General features: G+C 33.2%; 1 protein-coding gene across 5 annotated transcripts in view; it reads left to right on the top strand.

The window, feature by feature from the left end:
* CNKSR2 (connector enhancer of kinase suppressor of Ras 2) overlaps positions 1–21,771 on the top strand; it is a 253,732-nt gene that overhangs the window by 118,271 nt on the left and 113,690 nt on the right. For 3 of the 5 annotated variants that reach the window (XM_059680455.1, XM_059680454.1, XM_059680458.1), the window contains exons 8-9: positions 1,767–1,835; positions 17,846–17,992. In XM_059680455.1, the coding sequence (XP_059536438.1) occupies positions 1,767–1,835; positions 17,846–17,992 (216 nt within the window). The remainder of the gene's footprint in view (positions 1–1,766; positions 1,836–17,845; positions 17,993–21,771) is intronic. The other 2 variants (XM_059680457.1, XM_059680456.1) reach the window with 1 other exon arrangement.

Raw genomic sequence — 21,771 nt, 5'->3', positions numbered from 1 at the left:
AGCCTGTAAACAGCCATCAGCCCCTCACCCAGGCTGGCCAGGCACCCCAGCAGGACCTCCACCCTGATCTGGGACACCCTTCAGGGCAAACCAGCCAGCCCCCACCCATGCACCAGGCTTCTATCCTATATAATAAAAGGATGATGTGCAAATTGACCGTAAGAGCAGAACGACTGGGAATGACTGGTCACTATGACTCACACTGACCACCAGGGGGCAGACAATGCAGAAGCTGCCCCCTGGTGGTCACTGCACTCCCACAGGGGGAGCTCTGCTCAGTCACAAGCCAGGTTGACGGCTGCCAGTACAGTGGTGGTGGCGGGAGCCTCTCCCGCCTCCTCAGCAGCACTAAGGATGTCCGACTGCAGTTTGGGCCTGCTCCCCGCTGGCAAGTGGACATCCCCCGAGGGCTCCCTGGCTGCCAGAGGGATGTCTGTCTCCCAGCTTAGGCCCGATCCCCCGGGGAGCGGGCCTAAGCCAGCAGGTGGACATCCCCCAAGGGGTCCCAGACTGAAGGAGGGCACAGGCCGGGCTGAGGGACCCCCCCGAGTGCACAAATTTTTGTGCACTGGGCCTCTAGTGTTATATAATGTAACTGAACTAATGGCTGTTCATCTATTAATTTGCTTTTCTAAGTTATTTGGAATTGATAGTATTAATGATGAAATAAATTAGTAATCTAATCATCAGTTGACAGAGCTTTGATGCTGATCATAGCATATACTTGAAAATGCTTATTTGCTAAAGTTAATGTGAATTATTTGTATTAAATAGAAAGGATCACATTTTAAAACATAATGTTTTGAATTGTATTTTTGAACCAGTTGCCCAGTAGAGCCTAGTAGAATTTCTCTATAAAGTTTGTACTGGGTACTACCAGTTATTATTTTCCTTTAATGCTCTCAGAAACATATTGGTCTTTTATAACAAATATCTATATATTTATTTGCATTTCTACTTCCTACCATTAGTTATACATAGAATGCAAATAGTATATTAAATATTAGTAATCTTTTGTTTGCTTAGTTCCTTGAAGATTATAATTAAACTAGGGGCCCGGTGCACGAAATTCGTGCACTGGGTGGGGGGGGCAGGGGGGAGTGTCCCTCAGCCCAGCCTGCCCCCTCTCACATACTGGGAAGCCCTCAGGCGTTGACCCCCATCACCCTCCAATCACAGGATCGGCCCCTTGCCCAGGCCTGACGCCTCTGGCCTAGGCGTCCGGCCCGGGCAGCGGGGACCTGCAGTGGCAGCGGCCCCGCGATCGTGGGCTTCGCTTTAGGCCCAGGCAAGGGGCCCCAAGCTCCTGGGACTGCCAGCTTCGACCGTGCCCAGCTCCCATCGCTGGCTCCACCCCTACTTCCTGCTATCACTGGCCAGGGCGGCAAAGGCGCCTGATTCTCCAATCATGGCTGGGGGGCAGGGCCTGCCCCCCAGCTCTTAGCTCCCCCCTGGGTTTCCGATCACTGTCAGTGGCAGGGGGCTTCTTCCTGCTTTCCCTTTCGCCTCCCTGCATTGTGCCTACATATGCAAATTAACCGCCATCTTGTTGGCAGTTAACTGCCAATCTTAGTTGGCAGTTAATTTGCATATAGCCCTGATTAGCCAATGAAAAGGGTATCGTTGTACGCCAATTACCATTTTTCTCTTTTATTAGTATAGATTATTGATCTAATATAAAGAGATGAACTTATTGTACTGTTTCAGAGAGAGGAGATGACTGATAAAAGTTATGTTCTGTATTGTTTCTTTTATGTTAAATTTAGTCACCTGCAGATCGGTGCAAAAAAATCCATGCTGGTGATGAAGTGATTCAAGTTAATCATCAGACTGTGGTATGTATAATTACTTTATGAGTCAGTGGGAGGAACTAATATAAAGTTTTGTTAAAGCTTTAAAATAATATCAATGAAATGAAATACCTGTTTGTGTATAAAATAATTCAACAACTTTTTAAAAAAATAACTGAATGACTATTCCTCTTAATTATTTGATGAAATGTTAAGGCACAGTTTTTAAAGAACATGAGGAATGTGGGTGGTGGCTGAGGTTAGATATACATTGCTATATAGACAGCTATAGGATAACATTATACACCCCATGGACTGGGGTAATAATTTTGGAATAGAAATTAAAGTCACAATGCATACAAATTCATCCTTTTCTTGATACAATTTTTAAGTCTTATTTTACAAAGTATTTAATGTCCTAGTTGATATGTTTTATAATAGCATGCCTTCCTTCATCTACTTTCGCATTGATTTGTTCATTAAATTGCCTGGTTATTGATTTATTTTAAATGTCAATTTTTTAAAAAAATATTTAAACATTAATAGCTGAAATAGCTCTTCCATTCCAAAAAGAGAACTACAGTGTTAGTTTTATTTTTAAAGAAATATGTTTTTATTGATTTTAGGGAGAGGGATAGAGAGAAAGAAACATTGGTGAGAGAGAAACATCATCTATCAGCTGCCTCTGCACGCCCCTACTGGTGATCAAGCCCGCAACTCGGGCATATGCCCTGATCATACCAGTGAGCCCTTGGTTCAACCAATGAGCCACACGGGCAGGGCTACAATGTTAGTTTTAAGACTATTGCACTTAATTAAATAAATTCATAAAATTTTCTTGCTTTATGAACCTCACAGATGCTTTTCTAGGCTAAGAATGACAGTGACATTCTGTGTCTATGGTAGATTTTCAAGGGCTATTTTTTTAAATCTCAGATTTAGAAAATGAACATTATATGATTTTTATTTTAGACTATTTTGTGTCTAGGTTGGTTCACTTTGTTATCCTATCTCTGCCAAAATAAAATGATTTGTCTAAAAATGTAGATAAAATAATCTCATTATTAATATAATTATCATTTGAGAAAAAATTGTTTTATTCTGGTAAATATTCTTATAGGTCACTAACTCTTCAAAGCGAGTAATAATTTCCTGTTGTACCTTTAATTAAATTTGCTTTTGCATGTTCTAGTCATAGGAGAAGTTTTAAAAAGAAAGGCTATTTGGGGGGAGATTAGAAGACTTGTGTGACAAATCTGATCTTTCTCAGTGATTCTGATCTTAAGGCAGAAGCCATTTTCATTCTGTCTTTGAATAAACTGAAAAGTTTGTGATATTTTAGAGAGACCCCTGAAAACTGATAATTAAAGTTATGATGTTTATTTAATGAGTTCATTATTTAAGGGAATAGAAGTTAATGAAAGTTTAAAAATTAAACACATGGGTGTGAGATTAATAGGAAATAATGCAGAATGTTGGTAATTAAAAAAGCCTCTTTACACGATGGCAATTTTGATGATGAGAAAATTCTCATTACTAGAAACTATACAACGTGGTTGTCTTGACTAAAGTTACTTGTCCCCTTGGATGAGGATTTGGGTAGTGGGATAAAGCAGCTGCTTTATTAGACAGGCAGCTTCTCCTTCTAGGTTCATGTTGCCTCTCTTTCTCCAAACTGACCTTAACAGACATGACATCCATTGGATAGTTGGACCAATTTCCAGTTAGCCTATTCTAAGAGGGTAGAAATTATTCTCCAATGAAAAATAAATTGTTTAAAGAGTACTGTTTGTGGAGCACAGAATCTGATATTTATCAAGTGAATATGAAAGTCTTTAAGTGCTACAAGTAAACTAATAAAATCTATATGGATTGATGATATTTAAATACTGTGAGAACATGTAAATGTATCTTTGCATCACAGGAATATTATAAAATATTGAAAACTGCACAGAATAAGGGTTGGGGAAACTTCCTTCCAGTTTTTACTCTGAAATTGATTTATGGTTTTAAGAATCATTTTCCCTTTTTATAACAATAATAATCAAAGCCAAAACTTAGTGAGTTCTTGTAGTGTGTCAAGCATAATATTAAGTATTTTACTTATTTTATCATTTATTCTTTACACAGATCCTACAAAGAAGGTGTATGTGAAAATTGAAACTCAGAATGATTATTTAACTTACCCACAACTAAAAACTCTATGAATCTAAGGCCCATGCTCTTATTTTATTTTTATTATACTCCCTCCCCAAACTCAAATTATAAAATTACCAAACAAAAGGGAAAGAATTCTAACAATCATCTAAGTAAATCTCAGTATTCAATGAGCAATTAAGTGGGACCAAGGATAAGAAGAGGAAAGTAAGTGAAAATTTACATAACTGGGGTAGAATCAGCTGAACTGAAATTAGAAATGGTGTTGAAATTTAAGTTTCTCACTTCTTTCCTGCAGATAGATATGTAAAACATCACAACACCAGGCACATGTTAGTGGCTTAATAAAAATTAACTTTTGTCCTCCCTCTCCTCCTTTTACCTAATACAACAGTTGGGCCAATCGGAGTCCAGTTTCTTGGCAGAACCTACTAATTGATTTTGGATAACAATGAAGACATTCTCTGCCAAGAAAAATATGTTCATTCCATTAATCTAGTCTTCTTTAATAATGTGATCAATTACCAGATCTTTGTGTTCAAATGAGAGGCATATTTGTGGAATAATGGTACATTTCATAAAATACAGCCTGCCCTGCCCTCTTTTTCTTCCTGTAGCCTGCATTGTGGTCTATATAGTGCTTTGAATTTTTTATTAGACAATATTCAGAGGTGGTGAAATGGAAATTTTCTCGATTTTCTTACTATGAAAAATTTGGTAGGTAGACAAATTAGTTGAAAAAGTATAAATTATTTGTAGTCTGCAATTACCCCTTCTATCCCTATCAGGGACATTAGCGGTTGGTTATGATATAGTAATTACATTAAAGTGTTGCTTAATACATTTGAAATATATATTTAGTATTTTAATCCAGTAATTAATTGGCCAAAATAGTGAGATATTGTTAATATGATTTTATAACAATTTCGACTCGATAATGCAAAGAATAATGTTCAGTCTTATATTTTAAATGTTATTAGCTCAGTTAGTAGTTGGTATTTACCTGTAATTCCAAATTTCCTACTATAGTTAGTAATGTACAATATAAACTCTGATATTCTTATTTTAAAATATATAGAAAAGCAATTTGAATTTTTTCCCTAAGACTCTGAGAAAGTTGAATGAATCACAGATGCATTCAAATACTATTTTTTTAAAAATTGTTAGTATGGTATATCTTCAAGATGTCCAATTAGATGTGTGTTTAGAGTTCCTTTTTTTTAAGTATATTTTCTTATTTGAAATGAAACTGGAAGTTTTATGTTCTTTTTCATGTTGCTATATTTTTATTGTAAGTGGCTTTTAAGCTTTTCAAATGAACATACTTCTGTGGCTGAGAAACTGTGGCTGCCAGGTAGGAAGAAGAAAAAAATCATGAACATCCAAGCAAAGCAGACTGAGTCCTATTGCATGTCTTCCCCGCCAGTGAAGATCCAACTCCTCAAAGGCTGCTGGATTTTTTCCACTTCATCTGCCACTACATCCCTCTTTCTGGGAGATACCTCGGCATAGCTTGAATCAGCAACTCTGCCCTCATGATGCACTTTTAACACGTTTTTTAGCTGATGAGACTACTTAATACTTATAGTTATCTATTTGGGCATATTCCTTAATGAATTTGTTAAATTTCTTGTTAATCCTCTTTTTGGTGTGTAAGTGTTCTACAGCTTCTATCCATCCTAAAAACAGATATTTTCTTCTTAGAAATATAATTGAAAAGAGTGAGATATGTGATGGTTGAGTCCAACATTTGGGGAAAAAATCATTTTATTTTGTGTAAATATTAAAAAAAATATTCCTATTATTTTGAAAGGTCTTCTGGAACCTGGTGACTACATTCCATCAAGAAATGGTTTAATAGATGTGGCTATAAAGGCTACTGGAATGGAAAATAACCAGTTTGGGATAGTCAAGAAGAAGATAGACTGCAGCAAATAGTCAGGATGTTGGGTATTGACTAGGGAGAGATGGAAGATGGAAGCTAGTGGTTCTTACGACCCCCAACTGGTGAACATTGTTGAGCAAGATTTGAACTGGTAATGGCAGAGGGTGGAGGGGATGGGAAGGAACAAATTAAAGGACTATCGTGTCATCTGTAAAGTTCATTTTGACTTCATTTTTATAATTCTCAAAGGTGTCTCCGTTACTCTCTTATTCTCATTCTAGTCTTCCATTTTTCTCTCTATTCTCTTCCTCTTTTCCTTGAACCCAGAACAACAGTATTGATTAAAGGGAAAGCCAACATAGAATGGATGGAGAGTGTGCTGACCCATTAAAGCCCAGATCTCCTTAACCTTCCCTCTCACCCTACCACCCTGCTCCTGGACTTCAGCAGGAGGAGTGGCTCTTTTATTGCAATCAATACCATGGTATCGGCTAACCCCAGATGTGCTTTTCTCTCTCTATATATTTTTAATTTACTAAACTGTTGTCTTTATTTTTTAGACTTTTCTTCTAATTTCATTTTCTTCCTTTTTCCTTTACCATCTCCATCTCTTCTCACTTAACTATTTATCTTAAATGTTTTTATTCTTGCCTATTTTCTTCTGTTCTCCTTTGTCAAAGGAGAAAGTATTTTTGTTATAATTCTTTATACTGAAAATATTGAAAACTGAGACCTCAAACAGCAGTATTTCTGATGCACCTCACATCTTATTCTGGTAAACACAAGATGCTGCTGGAGTGCAGAGATTAACTATATTAGCATGGTGTTTAACATATTGCTTAATAAGTAGTTATGATAATACACTAAAATACTGTGTTAGGATTCTAAGAAATTGGTATTCTAAAGCAGCAAGTGAATTGTTCTCTTTAAGAAGGGACATTTACCGAATATTAAAGGAAACAATGCATCATAGATTTCAGTTACTCATAGTAATGTTTTATTTCAGATTCTACCTTTTATAGTGTATAGTTTATATGATCATATTTCTTCCTTTTATTTTACTTGAACATTGTAGATTTGATGAGAATGTGTGGAAATTGGCTTTAAGTACCACATACTGATATGACTATAGATTTATTTTCCCTAGAGGGATCAATTAATTAATTATCTAATATAATATTCTATGATTTTTCTGTTATCAAACTAAAATTTTTTATCTTAAGTTTTCATATAAAGGAGACTAAGTTGTATGATGTCTTAATAATAGTAACTTGCTATTAACTGATTTATTTTCTCTGCAGATCTCTGCATCCTGATTTGTTTCTTTCTTATTTATTGAATTCTTACTAGCTTCCCCAGGAATAGAGTAATTGCTTTTAAAAATGGTTACTCCAATTTATTTTTATTATTAGACTACATCTTTCAGTGTAGAATATATTTAATATGATCTAGTTATTTTACATGGAATTTTTAAAAAGATTTCCTTATAAATGATTATTGCATATGTTTAAAATGTATCTATTGGCTGATATTCTTACCTACTTATAAAGTGTGCAACTCACTTGCAAGTCAGTATTAATACTGCAGTCCTTTTCCTACCCCTATCAAAAAGGCAAATATTGACCAGTCATAATTGCCTAATCCAATTTCAGTCTGGGGGGAAGAGTGTTAATTAATAGATAACATTTAACTGCCTGATGAAAATAAAACATTATTACATGATAGGTAAACACCTTAGAACACCATAATATAGGAAATTCAAGCAAAATCTTAAATCCTTCATCTAAAATTCATTTTATGTTATTTAGCCATCAGATTCAAATATATGCCTCATCCACTAAATTAACATTCTGATCAGCATGATGGAAGTTCATAAACTAAATTTTTTCATTTTAGAAGATTTAGAATGTTGCTTATTTAGCTATATATATGCATATATACACATGCTTTGCTTTGGTTTTGATAAATACAGGCTTCTATTGCAATATTTATGAGTATTTTCAAATAAACATTTCTTTGTTAAATGTCTACCACTAAGTGACATTATAAAGATTATTCATAGCAAAGTTATAAATTTTTAAACATATTCCTTTATGAATACTAGGGTTTTGGTTCCATTCTCATTTGGATTTCTAAATTCAATTTAAGCATGATTTTTTTTAGAAGTATAAATGTTTTCTTTATTTTTCTCATAATTCTTATTAATAGAAACTGTAGATTTTTATATAACAATGCTTTCTTTTATCTCTTAGCTTTGGTGACTAGGACTCTACTTTTTATTTGAAAATACACACATTTCCAATATCTTTGCAAGAAGAACAGAAATGACATATAGGAAGGAATGGCTGAAATGTAATGATTTTCAAATATATGCAAACCCAAAATTGTCTTAAAATTTAACCAATGTAAATATCTTCACAAAATTTTTAGTGAAAAAAAAACTGTGTTCTTATGGTTCTTTCAAAATATATCATTGGTTTTCTTTGGTGTGGGAATGAGGTTCTGTAGTATAATCAAAGATTTGCTCCTGCAGTCTTTCACTCTGATATGATTATCTTCCTACTAGCAGAGGCTGTCAGATTCACTCAGTTTTATGTTTTGGAAAAGTTAAAGGACACATGAATGATAATGATAGAAAAATAAAATTGGCTTCTATTTAGTTTTCTATAGCATATATGAATGTGAACTGTGAAGCCCTGAAATAAACCGTTAGTCTTCAGAGATTGCAACATTACCCATGTCTTACTGAAATGGAAGGAGGGGAAGAAAGTTTGTGTTGGAGATGCTAAACTATACCCACATATTTTTTATCAGTTTGATACAGATGCATAAACATCAGTGATACAAAGGCTGCAATTACTGTAAGTTATAGGTAAGAGGAGATAATGAGAGTAAAAGGATATGGAAATGTATCACCTTTGGCAACAAGGATGTGGGTGATTCATAAAACATAAAGAAAAAATATAATTATGATTCTTTCCTTCCTTGAGCTTTCTCATAAGTCCATACAAAATTCTGATTTAACCTTCATAACTTCTTGGTTATGCAGAAAAGGACTCCAAGAAGATGGTATGCAGTAGGTGAAAAAATAAAATTACTAGCTTCTTGTAGTGCTCAACTTTCCTTTCTCTCTTGGGCTCTCTATCCATTTTTACCAGTGAGAAATTATGTTCTCTGTGCTTTCTCTTTAAATAAAATACACACATGTATATTATATACATGACTATGTGAAATTCACATAGAAGTATTAATTATTAAAACATGTAAATTAAAATTGTGAGTAGCTCAACCTGATCCAGGTTGAACTGTAAAATTAAACCACATTAAAAATGCCTTAAAAATGCCTTGATGTAGTCTTATTTCACTGGGTAAGTGACTTTTAAAGTTAAGAAGGAGGATGTGAGATGAACTACTAATAATAGTGCCTCGATGAATAAAGATGTAAAATTATGGAATTTTTTCTTGATGAAAATAAAACTTAATTTCCATATTTCTTCTTGTCAAATGCATATTGCTTTTATTATTTCCCAAGGTAATCTCTTCTAGTCATATTTGTAAAAATATCGATACTGAGGTTTTATTTAAAATAGAGACACCTTGGCACAACTCTGAATACTCTGAATTACCTATTTAAATTATTTTGCTGAAATTTAAATCAATTTTTGCATATATTTACTTAAGTAAATACATACTTTTCAACTTATTTTCCTTTATATTTGAACCATGGGTAATTCTCTATTTCTTTTCAGTAAGTGAAAGATCGTGGAATAGTAAAATTAGGAGATCTCAAAATAAACTATAGGGTAATATAAGACTTTCTCATTCATATTTTGTGGGAGGAAAATAATTTAGGTGAAGGTGAAGTCTGTAGATTGGTACTCAAGATTTAGTAGTTCTAATGCATCTTTGAAAGATTGTGTATCAAAATTTATTACTTCTGAAATATTTATAACTGTATGACATTTCTTCCACGTAGCTTGTTATGCTAAAGAAAGGCAGTCATCAGCATAAAATGTTGAATTCATTAGATACTTCAATAACTTTTTAGTAATTCAAAGGAACAGAACACTAATAAATACCTCAGCACCAAAAAAATGTGGCAAACATAGTGTCATTAGTCATGGTGCGATGGGTTGTATATTGAATTAAGTCTCCTCAGTGATTTTAAAAAGAGCAGAAGGACGTTTGTGTATAGCGTGACTCATCATCAGACATTCATACAGGCACACCTCATGCATCTGAAATTTCTTTTGTGGAGAGGTATCATTTATAAATTACAGCCTATGAGTAAGAGCATGTGAATACATAAAAGCATGTGTAAATGTTAATGAATCTGGTACTTTGTCTTGTGAAGGATAATACCTCCGAAAATATTTTAAGAAATGTCCTATCTCTTGTGTTTAGGTATATAGATGCTTTCTTGTATCTCCAAATGCAACTGTGACAGGAAGGTTGATAGGCTTAAATTCTTACCTTTATGCCTATTTATAACTTTGACTACCAGGGACCATAGGATAGAGATTATTTTTATATATTGGTCAAATAATTCACCAGCTGTTGTTTGGAAATCTGATAGGCTAGGGCAAGTCCTAAAGGTGTCAGAGAAACCTTCTTCCCTCTATGTAGTACCAAGGGAAAAGGAAGTCTCTCATCTCTTCAGCATCAACCCCAAAGCCTCTTCTGCTCCTAATCAAGTAACCCATTGTCCAAGGACCTGCCCACTTATGTTACCCTTCACCTGGGAACCTCTGGTGTTTGCTTCAGCCTGATAAAAACAATTACAAGCCCCATGCACAAGAAAGCAGAACTCCTCTGGCTTTTAACACTTGGGATTACCTTAAAGATTTTCTTAAGAAATTTTAATCCTGTTATGTTGTATGTAAAATACATTTCAATGTACAAGTTGGGGATAACATGTAAACTAGTAAATGATAAACTAGTAACTGCTTAGAAGCACTGGCATTTGCTACCTCAGACAATAAGGGAGATAGTAGTAGTAGTTTAGCATATGTGAAAAACATTATCTGTAGCTGATAATAAGACATATTTTGGGTAAGATGCATATGGTGGTTTTTAAAAAGTTCATTCTAGCCCATTAATGTAATGTGAGTGACATATTCCATTAACATATTGAGGAAGAGAAACTTGGACTATTTATAACCACTACAAAATATTTTTTCTGGGGGAAAACTTCAACAGCGTTTACATAATGTGTATGATTAGGCAGAATCTTTCATTGACAAATAGAAACTATATCCATTTTTATATTCCTTGTCATAATCACATCACTGTGAGAGTATTCAAGATATAAATACTATTTTTAAAAATATTAATGTATAAGAAAGTTTGGTAATTTGGAATAAAGAATGACTTATAGTTTTAGTATCAATTATATATATTAGGGAAAAATTTAATACTACATCTTCGTTTTACACACAAAACTAAACTCCCTTTCCATTTCAAGGCATTTTATTGTCTCTGAAACATGTGTTCTCATTCCTCCATATCATCTCAGTAGTCAAGTTATTAACAAATAATGTGTCTGTCATTTTAAGGCACATTATTGATTGCAGGTTTATCCAGATAAATAAGAATAAGTTTTTCTCAAAAAAAAATAGGACACTCAAAATCCAGTTTATGAGGATGGGTGGAAAGGACTGGGGTGTGAGGAAACATACAATTTTAATGTGAAAAAATGTCACTAGAAATATACAGTGTGCTATAAGAGTCACATGAGAAAAATATGGTTTTAGCTCTAAGAGGCTTTATGATGAATATTGCATTTATGAGTCATTATGGATAAGTCAGATTTTTTAATTTTTTTACTTTTAATTTATTTATTGATTACGGTATTACATATGTGTCCTTATTCCCCCATTATCCCCTCACTCATGCCCTCACAGATAAGTCAGTTTTTAAAGGTGGGAGAAAATTTTCTAGAAAAAGGAAGAGTGATTCTGCAAAGACATGGCCATGATTAAATGCAGTGTTTGAGAACATGTACTTGGTCCACCAACATTTACACCCATATGGAACTACTGAAATTTGCTCAAACTAGTGATACTTTGTCTCATGGCTTTGTTTACTCCTTCATCCTCCACATCCCCTTCACCTTTCCAGCTCCTAAGAAATTCAGCTTAGTCTATTATGAACCCTTCTCTGAATCCTCAAAGATTGATAAGATGCCCTTGCTGGGGGATCCAATTGCACCCAGTATTCACCCTATTAAGGTACTTCTCTTACTTGATTTTAAACGTTTATTTACCTGCTCATCTCTTTCCCCTGCTCAATAGTGAGGCACAGACTGTGCTGCATGCACCATATTATCCATGATGCATGGAAGGCACACAAGATTTACTGATTTTATAAATTATAATACCTAATCTTAGCATATTAAACACCTAAATATTCTAGACATGAACGAGTCAGTGCCTTCAAGAAGCTCTTCATATGGTACAGTGGTTCTCAAAATGTGGTTCTAGACCAGTAGCATCAGCACCACTTAATAACTTGTAAAAAACAAACAAACAACAACACATGAAAATTATAGGGCCCCACTTCAGACCTACTAGATCAAAAATTCTGGAAGTTTAAATAGCAATCTGTGATTTAACAAGCCTTCCAGGTGAATTTAACACATGCTAAAGTTTGAGAATAACATTAAAGAGAAATAATAAGAGACAGCTATGGCCATATTGACAAAGGACCTGTTTGAGTAATTTATTTTTTTAGCGGTATTTTGGAGCTACAAAGGAGTAGAAGCAGGGCGACCAGTTAGGACTCTTGTAAGTCTAGCAATTAGGTACCCAAACCAGAACTAAGGCAGTGAGAAGAAGCATTAGTTGCTAGGATCTATTCTTTAGGACACATGTACTTAAAAGGGGAGGCTATCATAAGTGAGACCACACTCCAAACTTGAAAGGGTAGCGGGGAACTTTTGTTGTTGCTGTTGAATGAGAGCAGGGATAATGAATTTGATTTTAAAGTGTTGAATGTAACATTCATTTGAACTACCAATGGGATATTTAGAGGGGGGTGCTTGCTCTTATAGTGTCTTGTGCTTTAGAATCAAACAGATTTGAATGAGAATTCTGGCTTTACCACTTAACTATATTTTTAATCTTGACCAAGAAAACTTAATTTCTTTTTGCTTCAGTTTCTTCACATGTAAAATTGGTTTCATAGTTGACCTCATAGGACTGTTGTAAGAATGAAAATACATATATATAAAAGGAATGCAATGTAGATGTCAAGAATCTAGCACAGTGAATTATTGGTACTGATTATTCAGTAGCCATTAGTATGGATGAACTGAACTGTTGAAAATATGTCCGTAGAGTTCTGAATAGGAAGCAGGGATGGTTAGAAAGATTTGAGAACCATTTGCAGAAAGTTGTTGTTAGAAGCTCTGGGAAGAGAAGTGTTTATTGTAAGAAGACCACATGAAATATTAGAAAGGGTCTAATACTTAGCCTAGAGGAAATACCTACATTTATTGATTGTGAAGTAACAGAAAAGATGGAAGACATTAATCAGAGATGTACCAGGACCACATTCCTTTACTTAAGTTAATCTGTTGTCATAGCATCTACTTGCATTTTCCAATCCATTCTGTTTATAAGAGTCAGAATGTGTTGTGACTTTGGAAATCTAATCATTTAGCCTGTGCAAGAATACTGAAATACCCTTTTTGGTGTTGAGTTCAGTATTTCACAAATTAGCCAATTCCCTTTTGGATATCTTTGATTATTAAAATGTTTCTCATGTATCCATAACCATGGTCTCTTAAGGCTTTTTACATTATTCAATTTCTTCCCATATTAATGGATTGTACCCCTAGTGTCCACTAGGATCCCTTCTTCCTTCTGTCAAAACTCCCTCTATCTCCTAGGAAAGAAAGATTTTCCTTACAGCCAATGTATGTAAAGAATACTTTTAAATCATTTTTCATATTACTATTATATCTTCACATGGTTTCTAATTAATGTCTTTCATGACTAATATTTTATTTATTTTAAAATATATATTTTTATTGACTTCAGAAAGGAAGGGAGAGAGAGATAGAAACATCAATGATGAGAGAGAATCATCTATCGGCTGCCTCCTGCATGACCCACACTGGAGATCAGGCCTGCAATCTGGATATGTGCCCTGACCAGGAATCAAACTGTGACCTCCTGGTTCATAGGTTGATGCTCAACCACTGAGCCACGATGCCTGGGCCATGCCTGATATTTTAAAACTATAGTCAGAAACTTAAATGAGAAAATGGAAAGCTAATCTTGAAAGATGGTTAACATGCATTTATATATATTACCTATTTTGAAATGTGTATACCATTACATTTAGTTCCTAACATGGGGGCTCCCAAATTTCTTGAAGTTGTAACACATACATCCCTCACTTTGTCATACCATCTATGATATCATGTCCCCTTATAATCTGACAACCATAAGTATCTCAATAACAGTTAAAGAGAAATAAATTAATTTCAAGTATTCACTACACTTCATTGTATGGCTGAAGATATGTTAGGATATCACAGAGCTGGGAATCATTTGTTCTGGAGCTCTAGGACCATGTCCTATTTGCTCTTGAATAGAACATGATACAATCCAATAAATGGGGACAATTGTTAACAATTTTATGTAGTAGAGAAGATGGAAAGTAATGAAGTAATGATCCGAATTAGGGAATTTGAGAAAATACTAAGTAAAGGGGGCTATTCAAATAAGAGGCATGAGGTTTGGTTGCCATTTATGTGTATACAAATACTGGAATGGGAATGATAGGACTAAAACTTCCCTCTGTTATCGAAAATAATGTTACACAAAGTCTGAATTATTCAACCAGCGTTATTGTCACTCAGTAATTTTTACGTGAACCTGGCCTAACACTTCAGTATCTACTGAAATCATTTATTGAATCAATAATCAACAAATAATATAGCTCTTGACTTACTGAGCACAACTGAATAATAAATTTGTTTTTTTCTAATCACCTAGAATTATAATGACTAGAGTAGATATGATTTCCCCATCACTGTCTTTTACTGTTTTAAATAATGTTGCCTTTCTGGTTCTGACATTTTATGAAAATTGACCATCCATAACAAATAGTCCTAATTAGGTAACTCATAAAATTCATTATTTTTAATTCGAATATTACTATTCATGGACTATATATATCCACTTATATTGCTCATTTTGTTGTTTCTAAAAATAACTCATGTTTATTGCCAAGAGTTCAGGAATAAAGTTATTTAAAAATACATATTGTGTTCTTTACTCTCCTTTAACCACTGTTGTATATATATATGTATAATATATATATATATATCTCAAAAGTAAAATTTATTTTTCTATTTTGGAACTTAATTTTTCACACAATTTTTATATCCCTTACTAATGGAGATTTACATAATGTATAATTCTTGATTGGCTTAAACAGTCAGTATGCAACACATATATTGCACATTTATCTCTACTTTTATCCAATCATTTCATTATGGTGGTAGTGGAAGTAGAATTTGGGAGCCTAAGATATATGCTTCATATGTATCTTGATGTATATCTGTTTACTTTGTTTAAAATGTTGCTAATGTTATCTCAGTGAGAATTGGAAGGCTGATTAAAAAGTAGTAAATTTATATAATTTTCTGTTGCCATTAAATAATATTCAGCTATAAAATTAAAATTGAACCAAATTCTTACTTTCTCATCCAAAAAAACAATTCCATTTTCTCATAAAAATACAATTCTATTATTTGGAATTATGTGTTTTAAAAAATAGCATAGAAAAGTATGAAGGAACAGGATAAACCAAATTGCACTGAAAATTAAACAGGAAAACGCTATCTAGCCTTAAACATTTTTTAACTAGTCACAATGATTATAACAGAATTAATGGAAGAAACTGGTAGATAGAAATCAATGTGTAATTTGCCAATAATAAGAATGCTAAAAGAAAAATACAGTCATATTATTGAGTGCTTTAATGTAGTTAGCAATTATTTAAATAAATAAATGATAAAAACGTGGTTATCATTAATAAGTTGTTCATAAACTCTTTGTATAAACAGTATGTTTTCTCCCTTCAAATCTGGAACTCAAAATTTGCTTCACATATTTTTTTGGCAAGCAAAATGATCACTTGGATTTGAACTCACTTTGCTTTAACTCTTGGCTTACAGAAGTGGCTGTAGGGACACTACTTAGCTATCAGAGTAATCAGAACCAATGTATTATACCTTCAGACACATAATAATTCCACATATATAATGGGAGACATTTGACCAATTCCAGTACTTTAGTTAATCTGTATTAATGTGACTTTAAAAAAAAAATTGGTAGCTTCTTGTTCAGATTAGGCAGGTATTCTAAATCATCATTTTGATTCATATCTGAGAAACCCAGAGGTTTTAAGCATTAGAGCATATTGCTTCTTTTTTGTCCTAACTTTTTCTCTTTACCATCACTCAATTCAGCTATAATAGAAGTTATAATTAAAATGAATGCTCATCCATTATATAAACCAAAGTCTCCCATTATTCTGCAGTGGCTGCGGTTCAGAGTATCTTTTCATCATAGTCTCTGGAGATCTGTGCTTCTTTTGGTGGAAGTGCTCATTCTTTCCAGCGTGAACATTGTCTTCCAGGCAAAAACATGAGTAACAGACAAAGTCACACATTCCCTTTCACTTGAGTGCCTAGGAAGAAACTAGATCACTGTTATGACCATTTGCTAAATCCTTCTTGCAAACTAGGATAAATTTTGACCCAATGTAGTTCTATAACACATACTGGAAAATTCGAATACATTAGAGTTGTGATAAACGTTTTTTTTCTTTACAATGTTAAATGTATTTTTAATCTTTGAAATAATAGACATTTTTAATGTGTTTCTTTAAAGCATAGTTCTGGGATTTCAGTTATCTGATAACTGTGTAACTAGTCCACCTTAAAAGCCAAAAAAAATTATTCTGTGTTCAAAATATTAAAAGGATGATGAGTGAAATAATTTAATGGATAACAGCTGAGCCACATTTTAGGACATTTATCAAGGACTTCAGTTTAATTATTCAGTATTTTTTTAGGTGATATTCAAATAGAATGGCTTCATTATTTTTAATATATTTTTATTGATTTCATAGAGGAAGGGAGAGGGAGAGAGAGATAGAAACATCAGTGATGAGAGAGAATCATTGATTGGCTGCTTCCTGCATGCCCCTCACTGGGGGTCACGCCTGCAACCCAGGCATGTGCCCTGACCAGTAATTGAACTGTGACCTCTTGGTTCATAGGTTGATGCTCAACCACTGAGCCATGCCAGTCGGGTTAGAATGGCTTCATTAAATATTAGCACATTATATTTTAAATTTATACAATCATTTGGAACACATTTTCAATAGGTGCTTCATTGGAGTAGTATTAACTTGTAATTTTTTATTCTATCTTATACAATGGTGAAAGGTCTATTCTATTGATGCTGTCTTCCATGCATCAGAATGTTGTCTTGGTGTGTCATTACCAGCTATTGGTAATATAATATCAGTCTAATTTATAGACACTTGTACCACATATCTCTAAAAGATGGTGATGAGAAAGCATGTGTACTTTGTAAACTCAGGACATTGTCAAATCCGTGTTTTCAGGCATGCAGATTTTAAAATTGTACTTTTGAACAGAGCTTGGATCTAGACCTTGCACAGCATTAATGATGATATAATTTCTTCAAATTCTAAATTACTCCATTGGTAGGATACCGTTTTACTCTCTGCTTTGACATGGTAAATGTCCATTAGCTTATCAGAATGATATGGACTCTAATGCAATAACATGGTTAATCAACTCAAAGATAAAATTTCTTTCTTAAGTATATATCTCCTGAAAATTGGTACGATGGTACACCAATTATGTGATTTTCATTTTTAACTAATCTTATTAAAGGGGGAGAACATTAAATCTTTGAATACTGTACCTCAATTTTATTGTAATGATTTTGCTGGTTACCAGGTGGGGTGGCAGTTGAAAAATTTGGTGAATGCACTACGAGAGGACCCGAGTGGTGTTATCTTAACTTTGAAAAAGCGACCTCAGAGCATGCTTACCTCAGCACCAGCTTTACTGAAAAATATGAGATGGAAGCCCCTTGCTCTGCAGGTAATGAAGCTTAATCATAAGTCATACACCATCATTTTAGCCATAGACTATCTCAGTAATGCTTCTTTATTGTGCCTCATCTCAGCAGCATATGGATTAATCTTGTATGCTTTTGAAAATTTGTTTGTGAAATGATCTCTTCACAGCTTATCCTAATAGGCTTAATTGTGATGAAATATTAAAATTTATAGACTAAAGCCCAAATAATAAAGAACTTGGCCTTAATTTGTAAACATTTAAAAGCATAATTCCAAACAAACCACAAGATATTTCAAGCCAAATATAGATAGAAATTTAAAATGAGAGGTTTCATGTTTGATATAATCTTCTATTTAAAAGTTATCCCCATATTCACTTCTTGAAGAAATTAGCTGATAGTTTATAAAATTCTTGTGAATCAGGTCATAAGATAGTAATAGCTATTTATGAATAGTATGTAAAGGAAGTTTTAGATAGTAATTAAAATGTACCAACTGCATTCCACCTGACTGATCATTTTTCTCTTTTCCACCCTTTAGGGTGGCAAAAATAGAGAAACTGTTGCATTAGAATTTCTGCATTTTTCTTCAGCATGAAACATCACTCTAAGTATTACTCTGGATGTTGATAAATTATATTTATTAAGAAGCTGACTTATCTAGGAATTTATAAATATATAATTCTGGTTGACTAAAGAAAGAAGCAATACATATTCTCTAATTTCAATCAGGATATAATCTTTAAACACATCATAGAAGAAATTACTCTGACAAAAATTTGGTCAGAGTAATCAGAACCAATGTATTATACCTTCGGACACATAATAATTCCACTTATATATAATGGGAGACATTTGACCAATTCCAGTACTTTATCTCTACTTTTTCTGTTCATAAAACCTGCATTTTAAAAATAGGAGACTATTACCTTTCTTAGAAGTACAATTTTTAAAAATTTAAATTGCCAATTGAAATAGAAAACTGCCCATTCAGATTTAAAAGAAAAGCAATATATGAAAATAACATTATCACTGTGTAAATTGGTATTATGTTCTATATTAGTACCTTATACCATTCTTAGATATTTTTTCCTAAAATCCTAAATTTTTCATTTCACACGAATGGCCTTATAGACTATAATAATGTCTAATTATTTAAAAGTGTACTATTTATTTGCCTCAAATTTGCATTATACTTAAATAACAGAAACATATAAAATTTTCTAACATTAAGGTCTCTACATTTTTAAAGTGAAATTTTCTAATTTTCAAATGAATACATGTAAAGCTGTATTAATATGTCCAAATACATTTGACTTGCAGTATGTTTATTATTAAATATTTTTGATATTCATTAAAGTTCAGAGTTCAGTGTTTGACTCATTAAGGCGTAGATTAATAGATCAGACTTTACCATCACATCATTTTATTTTCTTGCTGCATTATAAATTGCTTTGTTGTTACATTCTATAGTTTTCTATTGACATGTCTTCCCTTAAGAACCTTCTTCAAAGTCTGAGGTGGAAACCCTGAAGAAGAAGCCCATGCTTTCAGCTTTTAGGTTTTCTTCTCTATGTACGTGTAGTTGATTTAAATTTTTCTTTCTAGTCTCTTCTATTTCACATTGAACACCAAAAAGACATTAGTTTCTTGTTGATCCATGAACTTTGAGGAAATATCTCTAGAAAATAAATGGATAATTTGGTCCCCTTTTAGATTCTTTTGCACAAACTCAAAGTGGAGAATTAAGATAATGGCAGATAAGAATCAATTTTATGTAAAATGCTAAAATGATTGAAAAACCAATGTTCGTTTTCTGCTACATATACATTTGGTACGTGTATTCAAAGCAGGATAATAAAGACTTTAATTTTTTTAATGATTTCACACCCCTTAATTATAATATAATTTAATAGAGTTTTAAGGCACTTTTTATAGGTCCATTCCCAAATGCTAAGAAATGTGCCTCACCAGATCACTAATTATATTTACTCCTCATTGCCTGTTCAGTTACTCTGAGTATATTTGTAGGTTTACTTTTTCAGAATGCTGAAATCAGATAAAAGAAAGTCAGCATTTATATAAGTGCTTATATGTATTGACATTTTTGTGTTTGTTATTTCAACTGAATTTAGTTCACCTGAATTGTATAGTCTAAGTTCAGACCTTACAGATAAATAATACTGTTGGGGCGGGGAGAGAGACCTGCTTTCAACTTCTTTGCAAATTGCTTCAGAGATTGACTTTTTACACAGCAAACTGGAGAGTATTCATTTTTTATTGTTATTGAATTTATTGGGGTGACATTTTAACTAAATACTTCCTAGTGGTGGTAAAACAAGATCTTAGGACTAAGGGCAATGGTTAAGTCCTCTAGCATATATCAGCACCACCAGATCTCCCCAGAATCTATTTTGAAGACCCGAAATTACCAAGACACTGGGAGAGTAATGGAAATTATTTGATCAGAATTTTTATAAAATGTAGATTTTGATACAATTAAAAGTGGACAAAACCTGAGGGTAGCAGGATCTGGAGATTGAAGATAGACTTCCTCCAGAGGGGGAAAAGTCAAAGAAATAGTGGGATGAAAGTCTTAAGGTGTTCTTGGATTCTTTTTTCCTAGTGGCTAAGAAAGAACCTCAGATGTGGAACAAATGCATAATACTCTGGGCAGACACAGTATCATTCCTATTGTATTCTTGCTTCTGATATGTGTACGTACATGTTAGGGCTAAAATATCAATTAACTCATCTAAATATAAATATTCAAACCTGAAGAATTAGACATTAGGTCGTTTCTTTTTACATAGGATATACCAGTAGCCTAGTAAGAATTATTTAAAGTAGAGGTTACCAAAAAACAATCTGTGGCGTTTATTTAGCTCAATATGTTCATTTCATCTTTTTTTGTATACCAGGTTTCATTTACCTACTAGCATTTTCAGATAAAATATGGAAAAGTTTGTGTAGCATCTAGGTAAACTAATAAATACATCTTAAAATAAAGAACTGTATTCTAACATAAGGAATAATTATTTTCTAAATTAACAAGTAAATAATTTGTGCCTAGACAAATAAAACATAACCTTATCTACCCTAAGGTAGATGATTATTAAAGAATATCACATTTTTAATAAAACAATCTTTATTTCTAAAAATATTTTAAAAGTATAGTAAATTCTATTATTAATCAACCACAATGATGAATTTTGATTTGGAATTTCTTTGAAAAAAACATTCACGGAATTTAGCCAAATAAACAAAAGCATACAATTCAGCTTCATACTCACAGAGCAATTTCATTAGTACATTTCATGAAATTTGGCAGCTCTTTGTTTAAATTCTTGCTTTCTCAAACATTTTACAATAGAATAAAAGATACCTTAGTCAAATACTACAAGCAAATTTAATCTGGAATTGAATTGCATTGTCATCTGCATTCATTTACAAATAGTAGATGTGTTTTACTTAAGATAGAATATGTTATTCTAAGAAAGCAAACCAGGGATTCCCTGTTTTCTGAGAGATGTTTTTAAAAACACGTCCTTAATAGCACCTTCAACTAATGTCCTGGATTTTGGTAAGCAGGGTGATTGCTTATGTTCAAGTTCTTCCAGTGCAATGAAAACATTTCTGGCAACTGTGGATAAACATCAAGGTATATTTTTTTATGTTTGTGATTTTAAATTAGTGTGTGTAGGTCCTAAAAATCCATGTCATTTTCTTCTTAAAAGAGATTGTATGGCTGGACATTGACAAGAATGTTGATTGAAATCATCACTGGGGACGAACAATTTTC

The sequence above is a fragment of the Myotis daubentonii genome, chromosome X (assembly GCF_963259705.1).
Source record: "Myotis daubentonii chromosome X, mMyoDau2.1, whole genome shotgun sequence".
NCBI lineage: Eukaryota > Metazoa > Chordata > Mammalia > Chiroptera > Vespertilionidae > Myotis > Myotis daubentonii.
The sequence above is the reverse complement of the archived record's forward strand: the minus strand, read 5'-3'. Positions and strand labels throughout refer to the sequence as shown.